Here is a 12544-nt window from a genome sequence, read left to right as displayed (position 1 = left end):
ACAGCAAGGGAGGGCAGATATACTTTGATTTTCTACTTGAACCCCAAGGCCAACCAACTAGAGCTAGATGCAATGTTTGTTTCATTTCTATACCACCCATTAGCCGAAGCTCTCTGGGCGGTCCACAAACATTAAAAACTTAAAGTAGAGCTTCGGCTATTGGGCGGTATAAAAAAATATGCAATAAATAAATAAATAAAAGTATAAAACTTAAACCACAATATAAATACACAATATTAAGTACAACCAAAATAAAACTGAGCAGCATGAGACATACATGGGGATGATCTCCATACACAAATACAATTCTACAGCGGAGTTGCTACAGACTGGGGATTCTAACCATCCAGTTGCCAAAATTGCTATTGTTAAACAATTGGGAGTCCAAGACCCCCTGACTGTTAGAGCAGTACAACAATGGAACCAATGACCTAGGGAGGTCGTGGGCTCTCCCACACGAGAGGCCTTCAAGAGGCAGCAGGACAACCATCTGTCACAGATGCTTTGAGGTGGATTCCTGCATTGCGCAGGGGGTTGGACTTGATGGCCTTAGAGGCCCCTTCCAACTCTACTATGATTCTATGATTCTACTTGTACCAACGCTGTCATGTTTGAATATAATCCTTTCTGGTTTCTTCCAGTTCAGGTAGAAAAGCCGGCACTTGTGGCTTTCATTTAAGGGTGCAAGCCTATGCATGTTTAGATAGGGGGGAAATGCTGTACCTTGTGGTTTTAATTTTTGTGAACAGCCCAGACAGCTCATCTATTGGGCAGTATAGAAATTAAATAAAGTCCTACAACTCCCAGCTTGCTGGGTGGGAAAGCTAGGTGATGTTGTAGGACTCACCCCCTTTAAATGTGGATAAGATTGCGCCCTGAAGGGCTTTTGTCACTTGCAACAATATAGTTGCATTCCATATTGCCATTTGTATGGAGATAAATGCAAATCAAGCAAGCAGGAACCTACAGAGTTTAAACAAAGGAACCTAAATCAGCCACAGGACACCAGCCAATATCCTCCCCCCCCCCCCCCCCCGCCAAACAAGCAAGGCATTTCATGGGCAGGGGATCTGTATTATAAGCATGTATCAAGGAAAAAAATATTCAGGCATTGCTCACAATTTATGGACTATCATTCCATAATACTTTGCCCTGAACATAGCAGGCATTTTGCTAGTGGTATAATAAACGGAACTAAACTCACTATGCGTTTAAGGTGCATCATTCAAGGTCAAAACATTTTTCTCCTTTAAGAAACTAGGATTATAACGTTTAGGTTTTCTTTTGTTGAAATGCTGGCAAGGGCATATTATCCTTTTCCTTTCTCACCAAATAGCTTTGTTTACAAAATATTGCAAGCCGGGTTATCTAAAACTGTGCTTAATATTTATTTATCTTTTAGGATTAATTGGAGTGCAATTAATCTGAGAAGCACATTGTGTAACCATGATAGCATCTGATGTCCAAGAGGTGTTTTCAAACTTTTAAAATGCATTTTGCTTCTTAACTCTCGAAATAAGCACCATATGGCTGCATCGTTGGTTTCCCAAATGGCCTCCCAGCTTGTTCTGTCATTGGCTCCCCGTCAAAAATAAAGCCTTTTTCTTTTCCCCAAGAATCAGAGCAAGCTGTTCATTTAAAAAGTAACCCCTTAACATGTAAAATGAAGTGTCAGTGAGCCATGTCTGCAGTCATGCGCAAGTCCTGATTTACTGTCAGCTATAAAAAAAAAAAAGTGCACCAGGTCTGTGCAAAATGCATGAAAAAGAAGTTCCGATGCCATACACGAAATGATTTTATTTTAAAATGTCTGTTTATTTCATTCCCCTCCCCCCCAGGGCGTGGTGCACATTGGTTACACGGATTTGCCAAGCCGAATGGCTACCCAGGCCAGTAGCCTGTATTCAAACAACATCTTGAAGCTATTAAAAGCGATTTCTCCTGACAAAGAATACTTTTACTTTGAGCCAAAGGATGATTTTGATTATGGAACTATCGATCATGTCATTAGAGGGACGATGGTAATGAAGGTGAGGTTTCTTTCCCAACTTTAAAATGCTTTAATGAACAGTTTAACAAAGGTAGACATAAAGACATTTAAAAAGCAGGTCATGGCTGATTCTTCACTTGAGGCTTGAGTCCAGCTTTGTAACTGGCATCCAAATATACATTCCAGCCCCATCAAGTTGAACACTAGATCCGCTGGTGTTCGACTTGCCACTCCCATTGATTCGTTTCCTTAGTTCATTTGAGTACCTGTGGGAGATTGGAGGGGTTTGCTTGGCCTTGATGTGTGTTGGAAATGAGAGGGGATGCAATTAGCCAGATGTCTGGAGTGGGTGGTTGGACAACCTTTCTAGAACACTTGTAGCAAGGTTAACTAATGGGGGCCTGGAGGATATTTCTGTGATATAATCATGGAAAAGTGGGAGAAGCAAAGGAACATTTCCGACAGAGTATTATTATTATTATCATTATTATTATTATTATTATTATTTATTTATTTATTTATTTATATAGCACCATCAGTGTACATGGTGCTGTACAGAGTAAAGCAGTAAATAGCAGGACCCTGCCGCATAGGCTTACAATCTGATAAAATCAAAGTAAAACAATAAGGAGGGGAAGAGAATGCAAACAGGTACAGGGTAGGGTAAGCAGGCACAGGGTAGGGTAAAACTAACAGTAGAAAGTAACAGTAGAAGTCTGCACAACATCAAGTTTTAAAAGCTTTAGGAAAAAGAAAAGTTTTTAGTTGAGCTTTAAAAGCTGCGGTTGAGTATCAGCTTTCTACAAATACTAGAATTATCCATCTACCTCGATATGCAAGAGGTTCTCTTACAATAAGGTGTGCAAGTTTCCTTATATTATCTCAAGAATTCACCCTAATGGGAATCTGTCTCTGTAACAGGAAGGGGAAAAATTGTTTCCAGCACCTTTACCAAAAACTTCGCCACCTGCTGCTCCAACTAAACCAAAATCTGTCCAGCAAATAGAAGCAGAGAAACAGGCCACCATTTCACCATATCGAAAGACCATGACTTCAGCTGGAGTTTATACAACAGGTATTTCCAAATGTGATTGTTGGGTTTAAAAATTCATACACTGTTTTCCCAAAGCTCAAAGAAGGGTGCATTTCAAAAGATTTCAGATCAAATCAACAGGAAAACCAGAGTTCAGTGCAATGCATTAAACCAGTCACCAATATATTAATAAATGAAAATTAATACTAATTATATATAACGGAGCAAAGGCTGGAGAGCCAATCTGTATCCACCCAAATTATCCATCAACAGAGTCCTTTTGCCACAACTGCTTCCTTCACAGTCACTCATTCATTACATTTCTCTATTGCCCAATGGTCAAAGCTCTCTGGGCAGTTCATAACATGATACAACATAATATAAAACCAACATATCAAACAGTTTGTACCAGTTAAAAATAATTAACAATAAAGCTACCGGGATCCACTAAAAGCTAACATTAAAAAGTCCCGTCATACGCTGTCAAAAGCCTCAGAGTAGAAGAAACTCTTAAGCTAACAAATTTATTATGGCCTAAAGTTTCATGGACTGCAGCCACATCATCAGATGTATAGATTGTGATTTATGTGACATATATTAATTTTTTGCTCCATATTATTTTTGGGAAATGAAGCAGCAACAGGACAGCCCAGGTTTCAATACACATATGTTCAGTAATCTTCTTTATCTGAGATGGGTTCCCTTGATCTCAGAAATACCAGTCTTGAGTAATCAGGGAGTGGACTGCAAAATCCTCTAGTGTGAGTGGTAGAAGGTATTTATTCCAACCATATGTTTGATCACAGCTCTGGTACATTCTTTCGCGGGAATGGGGAAAACCCAGGTTTCAAAGAACCTAATGTTCATAGCCTTGGAATGTTGGAAAGTTCTAGGGACCGGACAGGAAAGAAGCTGATACTTTATTGGTGTTGGCAAAGGGCTAATGATACCACCTAAACAACTAAGTAGCTGACCCTAAACTTTGAGTGTTGCTAAATTATCAGAAATCAAAAATTTAAATGTTGCAAAAGTATGGTGCGGGGGAGCTATTTTCGATACTTCGGGAGAAAATGTAAGTTTTCCACTTTCCCTCCCTATGTGTACAGGGAGCATTTACATGGGAACACTCCAGTGTACTAACTCCCTGCTTGCAGACAATGTGAAATTGGCTTTGTCCTGTTGATTGGATACACAGGGCCTAAGTCAGTCAGTCCCCAAGGTGCCACAACAGTTCATTTGCTTCTGCTGCTTCAGGTTAACTAGGCCACTCACCTGGAATTTGAAACCAGAACATTGGTTGGCCAGCCAGGTTTCCATTGTACCAAAGGATAATGCAAAGCAGAACAAAGTCATCACAGTTTCCCTTATCATCAGGTATTGCTGAAGTGTGGTCTGCCTATTTCAAGAGTTTTCAGATGCTGCAATAGAAGCTTTTCCTAATAAGCAAGTCAAGTATTCAATGAGAAATCTAGTCTTTCATTTTGCCCTTCTGGGTGCTGTGTCCTACAATGCTCAGGCGAGATATTTGACATCTGAAGGATTTTAATTATTGGCATTTCTGCCTCTGGATGCAAAAGCCTCCTGGAACAGACAACTTGGCTAAGTGGATTCTATCCTGGGCAAGTTGCCATTTTCCCGGCAAAAATAGGGAATGCAAGTTAGTTTCTCAGGAGCTTCTTCTCCCATTCTTGTCATTGTCAGTGTTACAATGATAGTGGAAACAGGGTTGTGCTGTTGTTGTTATTGTTGTTGTCGTTTTACATTCCTTTTTGATTCTCATGGGAGTTTGTTTTTCCGTTTAGGCCTGACAACCATTTTAGCATTGGGCCTCGCTTCTCCTAATGCTGCTTTTACACAAATGGTGACTACTTTTGGTCTCGCTGGAATCGTTGGCTACCATACAGTCTGGGGTGTCACACCTGCTTTGCACTCGCCTCTAATGTCAGTAACAAATGCAATTTCTGGTAAGTCTTGCAGTCTTTTCATTGTTTTGTGTATGGTGTCATAATTACCACAGGGCAGGCTCACTCATGGGTTGGGGAAACTCAGGCCATAGCTAGATGGGGCGATATCCCGGGGTGATCCTTGGGATCGTCCTGTTGGGGGAATTAGTAGTGTGGTACAAATTCCAAATAGCAGTTCGCAAATAAACGAAAGTGTGAGTGTTGAGTCTTCAATGCATTTATTTAGAGAAATCTTCAAAAAACAGAACACCAGGCTGGTAGCGTCAAATGATAACAAAGTAACTGTCTTACCCTAAATCACAGAAGTAAGCATAACAGCTTTACGGTTCTCTTTGATAAGTCCTCCCTTCACATCAAAACAGCTTACTCCCTCCTCATGGCAGCAGCCTATGGCACACCCCACACACTCCTGTGAAAGAGTGAGCCTTTTACTTACTTCACCCAATCACCAACAGGTGTTCTGAGTTTGCAAGTCTCTGCCAATAATCTGCCAATAATTACTGTTAACGTTAACACGAAAACCTGTCACGTCCCTGTGCGTCCACATGATGCACAGGGGATGGGATCTCGCCCTAGCCTTTGAGCCCGCTTTTTCCACGGTCTCGGGCTGATCCCAAAACCGCAGAACATGTGTGCGGGCATTGTGGTTTGTCCTGGCTCCTTGCGGTTACTCGCGAGAAACCAGGACCTGCACCCATTGGGGGTGGGGTGGGGTGGGGTGGGGTGAAATTATTTTTAAAAAAATCTTACCATTTGCGCACAAGCGTTGGTGCACTCTTCTTTAACAAAAACAAAAACAAAATGGCGGGCGCAAAGTCCTCTCCCTCCGATGTCATTGCATACCACGTGAAAACCGAGGGGGAGATCTCACGATAAAAATATCGCGAGATCTTCACCCCTCCGTCGCGCTAGACCAGGTAGGTCTAGCTGAGGCCTCAGAGTGAATGCATTCATTCATTATTTATGTATTATTTATTTACCCATTCTTCAGCCCTAAAAAGCTCCCAGAGAGGCATACAAAGATCTTGCAGATTTGCAGTTTCTCCGACATTATGGGGGGAAACAACAACCCTAGACCCCAAAACTCCCTTCACATAAAAGAAAGTAGCACATCAGAAAGAAGTCTAGTCTGAACCCTTCTTCTTGAACATGCTAGTTTTCACCAGCAGGGTTATCAGAGGTGAAGGATTCAGACATGCCAAATCTGCATACCTGAAATGGTAAGTGGTGCAGGAACAGCTGTGCCACTTGACCCAGCAGACTGCATAAACTGGACCTGTCTTTTCACTTCAATGTAGGAGCGACAGTCTCCCCGGAACCTAGTGGATAGACCGTGCAGGTGCTGCAAAACTATTTGCACCTGATGCTACTTTGTTGACAGTAGCCTTGCAACTTTTCAGGGTTTATTTCTCTCTAAAAAGCCAGCGCTGCGTCAATGATTTTTCTAATGACAATTAACAAACGGACGATGTGAATTTAGCACTTTGGTAATTTGGCAGGCGTTGACATCCTTTCACTGTGAGTAAGAGCTCCCTTCACTGAAGTGCTTTGCTGGTCTACTTGCTCAGAAGATGAGTAGAGAGATGTTGACAATTTGAGTAATCAACCATATTCAACCACAACAGAAAACATCTGCTGTACAATGCAAAATTTTTGAGAAGGGGTTGCTAATGACACATTCTTGAGTACTGTCAAAGAGTCTAAGTTGTTGTTGTTGTTGTTGTTTTCTTTTAGGACTTACTGCTGTGGGCGGTTTAGTGCTGATGGGGGGATCTTACCTCCCTTCTAGTGTACCACAGACATTAGCTTTACTGGCTGCATTTGTTTCATCTGTCAATATTGCAGGTATGCATTCACAAACGTACACAATCCACCATTTATTGTTTCATTCATTTAACTCCTGTATATCTTGCTCTTCAAGCATCATTAGGAACTTAAGAAGTTGGCTTATACTGAATCATACCATTGGGTCACCTAACCTAGGGCCTTCCTAGACGAGGCCTTAGCGCGCCTTCAGACCCGGTTTCCCTCCTGTGCGTCCACATGGCGCACAGGGGAATCCGGCGGCAGGCCACGCTGAGGCCTGGTCTAACGCACCATAAGCGAATTCGCTTATGGCGTGCCTTTTCCCCAGCTCCGGCCTCAGGCCGGGGCTGGGCGAAGTGTAGTGACTTCCAAGGCTTTTTGCGGCTACTCGCTTACTCGCGAAAAGCCGCGGACCTGGCACAGCGCTCATACAAGCGCTGTGCCCATCGGCCCGGGGGGGGAAGAGAGGGGAGGGGAAAGGATGGCAGGGTGGGTGGCAAGGGGAGGCGGGTGAGATCACGCTGCGCGCCGCCACCGCCCGAGCAAGCAGGCAAGCGGCACTTGCCCGGGCAATGCCTGGCATGGGGCGGCATTGCCCGGGCAAGCGCCGCTCGCCTGCTTGCTCGGGCGGCAGCGGCGCGCGGCGCGATCTCACCCGCCCCCCCCATGCCACCCCCCCTGCCATCCTTCCCCCGCCCGGTAAAAAAAACATACAAAAAAGGACTTACCAGTCCGCCGTCTTCGGGCCCCTTTAAAAAAAAAAAAATGGCGGACGCCGCAGGGATCCGACGTCCCTGCGCGTCCGACGTCTGGAACCCTGGGCAAGGCGCGCTAACGTTAGCGCGCCTCGGCCCCGCATCCCTGCCGGGATAACCCAGCAGGTCTAGCAAAGCCCCTAGTATTCTACACACCGAGTGGCAGTAACATCCATACTGACAGGGGTATTTCCCAGCCGTACTTTGAGGGGGCAGGGACTGTGCCTGGGGTCTTCCGCATGAAAAACATGTCTACTGCTGAGCTACAACCTAGGAAAGTTTTTTTTTGTGTGTGTGGAACACTACGAACACTCAGACATGTATGGATTTCTGATGACAAATTGTCTTCAGGTTTAGGTCCAGAATGTGCAAATCTTTAAAAACTGGGTAAATCTTTAAAATCAAACAAAAAACAAAACCCCACACACCTCGATGGAGCAAATGTCTCACTCACCCCTAGAACAGCCCGTTAGAGGATGAACCTCCATTGAAGGAAGCCTCTGCTTGAAGAGCTGTCCAGCCTAAGCCTGGTTTTAAAATAAAGAAGGAACCATAAGAAGCCAGGATAGTCGGGGTCCCTTGAAGTTGCTCATTCACAATTGTTTGCACCTGGACAGCAGAATGTGCAGGTAGGCCCAGAGGTCACCTGGCTGCAGCCTTCCCACTCTGATGAGATGTATTATATTTCTATTTAAATTACAGTCATTATTTCTATATATGTTTATCAATTAGCACACATGCACATTTTTATTTATTTCTTGTTTCAATATTTGTACTGTATATTTTTTTTAATGTATTTTACGTTGGCCGGGGAACTTCAGCTATTAGACAGTTTAAAAGTATAATAAATAAATAAATAAATAAATAAATAAATAAATAAATAAATAAATGTCATCTTTTGCCCTCTTTTTGGTGATGCATTTGTAATTTTATGGCTAGGCACAAATGGCCACCCACATAGGCCCTGTTCAGATAACAAACTAAACCATGATGATGAAGTGCTTTGAGTAAAATATTATGGCTTAGTGTGTCATGTGAACCATGACTTAGTGTGTCATGTGAACCATTCCTAGCCATGGTGGCTACATAACCACGGTTTAAACGTGCTCACTAACCACTTGCTGCAAAAGTGTTAATGGCTTAACCGTGGCTTAGTATGTTGTCTGAACAGGCCCATAGCTACTCATTGACGAGGAAACTGCTCTTTGCACCTTCTAAGGGGCATTTCCATCTATTCTTACTTTATAAGTTCCAGGGTTGAGCCCCTAATATTACAAATGAACACCAGGGCCCAGCCCTGACACAAATTAAGCCCTTGCTTCTATGTACTACTTCACTTTCATTCTAACATTTTGTTTATTTTGTTTATTTTTTCGTACAGGTGGCTTCTTAATTACCCAACGAATGCTGGATATGTTTAAGCGACCAACAGATCCGCCTGAATATAATTATCTTTACCTCCTCCCTGGAGGGGTATTTGTTGGAGGATATGGTGCAACTCTCCTCAGTGGATATAGCATTGAGCAGGTCAGAAATCATACCTTATGTTTGTTGTTCATTTGTGTAGGTTCTCTTAGTAGAAATGGGTGAACAAACCAAAGAAGTTAGGTAAAATCATCATTAAGCTAGATGGACCAATGATCCAATTTTGGTAAAAAGCAGCTTTCTATGTTTGATGTCGCATCTACATTGGTCTCAAATGTCCTGTCACCTCACTCTATGCATGTTTAGACAGGAAAAAAGGTCCTACAACTCCCAGCATTTCCCAGCCAGTGCAGAGAATGGTTGGAGAATGCTGGGAGTTGTAGGATTTTCAAACGGAAGTAACTGTGTCATTCTGCTAGCATAAATGCCATTGTGCTAGCAGAAACTAGTTTACAATATATGTGCAAGAGGAGAACCCAACGAGATTTGTGCCAATATGATTGTGCAACCATTGCACAACTAGTTGTGAAAGTGTAAAGTGCAAGCACTTGTGCTCTACTAGCACCATTTGAATTTGCAGAGTGACACTGCTGGATACTGCCCAATGCCTCAGCGCATGCAGGATTGCCTCCTTAATTTGTAAATTTTCTTTGAAGGATATGTGCACTCTCCCTCTCCCAGAGTACTGGGTTGTAATTTGTCTGTTCCCTTGGTTTAAAGATTTAAAATAAGGGCTTCTCTAAACAAGCGATTTATAGCACACTAGTGACTGGCCACTCACGGAAGTTTGCAGGTCATTTAAATGACATCGTGAACGACCAGGACATCTCCTGCGGCAACCATTGCAAATTCCGCCATGAAAAGAACCACTTTTGAAGTGATAACCTTAAAAAGCGAGATCTTCTGCCACTAGATGGTGGTGTCTCAATTCAATTCAATTGAGGGGGAGTATTCAATTCAAACCAACATGGTCATCCTTCTCCATGTAATTAAGCCCGTAATAATCGTGCCAAAAAGCAGAAAGCACAAATGCTCCTGGTAAGCAACGCAATACCATCTTAATCTAAAGATGCTCTGAGACTACCCCAGCCCAGGCCCCTGCAACTGTTGTCTCCACACTCATTGCTGAAGGATTGCAGCTAGTGGTAAGGGTGGCCCAATGGGAGAAACCCCTGCTATTGCTTCTTAAAAAAATGAAGTCTGCAGAAGCACTAAGACTCAGAGTTTAACATTTCCCAAAGAAACACGGACATAAAAATAAATACGGGGTCAATTTTCAGCCTGGCCTTTAAAATATTTTAAACAAGACCTGGAGAAAATGGGTGATATAAAATATATTGGACTGGCTTATGTTCAAAATGCATAATGTAAAGAAAGCCACCTTTGGAAAGAAATCTGACAAATACTCTGGAACTTAGGTCATTCAGCAATCAATAGGTATAAAACCTTGGCTTATTTACTAAACAGCTGTTTAGGGGGTCATTTTTCAACAAACTCTTGTTCTTCAATATTACTGTAAAAAACCCCCACCATTTTGACATCTGATACATTGATTGTAGGGAGCAAAGCCATTCTCACTATCAAAAAACCCCAAAAGAAACCCCAAAGTGTGCTGCTCCATAAAACTCTGTTCTTTTATTAAATATTCAGAGGAGTCCAAGCTTGAATGGTAGACTAGAGCAGATGTTGGCAAATTATTTTTGAGACACAGAGCTGCGAATTGACATGCAGAGGTTACTAGAGTTGAATCTAGTACATTACAAGACCAGTCTTTGAGAAGTGCATTGTACCTTGCAATCAAGGCTTTATTTATTTATTTCATGTGTATTTTATTTTATAGCAGCCTTTCTGGCTGAAGAGCAGGGGAAGAATGCTTTAAAAAAATAAATACCCTGCTTTTCCTCCAAAGTGGTCAGAGGCCGTAGCTAGACCTAAGGTTTATCCCAGGATTATCCTAGGTTCGTCCCTGCTTGAGCACTGGATGCCCTGTTGCACTTAGATGAATAGGTTTGACCCCAGGACAATCCTGGGATAAACCTTAGGTCTAGCTACAGCCAGAATAATGGCCACAGCAGCTCTAAACAGTTTGACATCTTACAGTGCAATCCAAACTTGAGAGTGCTGGGAATAAAATGGGGGAACATCTACCATTTCAAAGTTCTGACACCTTGTCCTGGCCAATGCAAGAGATGGACGTGACAGCCTTTCCTTGTCCTTTTTCCTGGATCTTCTTGAGGCAAGGAGGTCCTTTGGATCCAGTGGCTCCAAAGTTACCTCCCACCATCCTAAAATCCCCAGTTTCAGGGCCTACCTCCAGTGGTAGATTTACATCCATGGATTTGGGTGTTAGGATTGCTCTGTTTATCTTTGTTTACCAAATAAATGAATGAATTTTATCTGTTTATTCATTGACATTCCCCATTCCTCCTAGGAAGAAGGAGAACAAATTCAATATATATCATTCATTGAGGGGGGAATTAAGATGACATAAAACACGCCTTAAATATTATTGGAAATGCAGAATAAGTGGCGATCAAGTGAGGATGGAATGACTGCACGTATTTAGATCAGAGTCAGGCGGAAGGTAGATCAGGATCTACTGGTAGATCTCTGGTTGATTTGCAGTACATCAGCAAGGGTTCTGGCTCATTCCCAATAGTTTTACAATAACAAAGAAAATTGATTTTAAAAAAAATCTGGCTGCCCACTTTGTCTCTCATTCTCCATGTTCCTGACCTGTGAAATGGGAGCATTCATTGGTTGCCTTTGACCAGGATTTCGTACAGCTCTACTCTTCACTTTGAGAGTTTTGTGTTAGATTCCCTGATCTATAGCAATTAACTCAGATGTAGATTTGTACTTGTATATACAATATACAATTTAGGTAATTGACTCCACTGTGTGTGCACCCACCCACTCCATTTTGCACCTGTCTTTGATTAATAGACCTCGGGATTCTAGTTAAAAACAACAACATAGATCCAGAATTCGGCACACCTCTGATTTAGATAATTCTGATTAGGTTCTTCAGCCCGACTTTTATGAACATCTTTTGGGGTGGTGGTGGAATTCATGCTTATCAAGTGTTACAAAATACAGTTTCCTTCTCTCCCAAAGGTACCATTGAACATTTGTGATTAGAAATAAAATCGCACAAGCTTTTTAAACATAGGGAGAACACCACATGTTATATATAAGTACACCGTCATGCAGGGATTTCAAAGCATCTTGGTGTATCAAAACACTAAAGAATCAAAGAAAGGGAAAAATCTGATGGAATGACCTCACGAAGCTGGCATCTTTAAAATGTGTTTGAACTAGTGATCTGTAATTCTTCCACACATAAAGATGATGGCTGAAACCTCTTAAAGTAATAGCCGGTGCAGAAGAAACAGAATAAATCTAGCAAGGATGGTTCTGCTAAGTAACTTTAATCTTGAGCTAATCAATTCTTCCTTTGTTAGCCTCCTCTAGGAGGGAATGCGATGGAAAGAGCTAAGTCCCGTTCTCTCACGCACCCTTCTTTGCGTATATGTTTTAAAGCCTTTAAATGGAAGGCCCTTCAAAGGCA

The 12544-nt window shown here is 42.3% G+C and overlaps 1 protein-coding gene across 1 annotated transcript in view; it reads left to right on the top strand.

Annotated features, from left to right (window-relative positions):
• LOC134409470 (NAD(P) transhydrogenase, mitochondrial-like) overlaps positions 1–12544 on the top strand; it is a 69438-nt gene that overhangs the window by 27410 nt on the left and 29484 nt on the right. The window contains exons 8-12 of the mRNA XM_063142205.1: positions 1839–2030; positions 2912–3065; positions 4826–4987; positions 6722–6832; positions 8930–9075. Of these exons, the coding sequence (XP_062998275.1) occupies positions 1839–2030; positions 2912–3065; positions 4826–4987; positions 6722–6832; positions 8930–9075 (765 nt within the window). The remainder of the gene's footprint in view (positions 1–1838; positions 2031–2911; positions 3066–4825; positions 4988–6721; positions 6833–8929; positions 9076–12544) is intronic.

Source organism: Elgaria multicarinata, chromosome 16 (genome assembly GCF_023053635.1).
Source record: "Elgaria multicarinata webbii isolate HBS135686 ecotype San Diego chromosome 16, rElgMul1.1.pri, whole genome shotgun sequence".
Lineage (NCBI taxonomy): Eukaryota > Metazoa > Chordata > Lepidosauria > Squamata > Anguidae > Elgaria > Elgaria multicarinata.
This window is presented reverse-complemented; position numbering and strand designations above follow the sequence as displayed.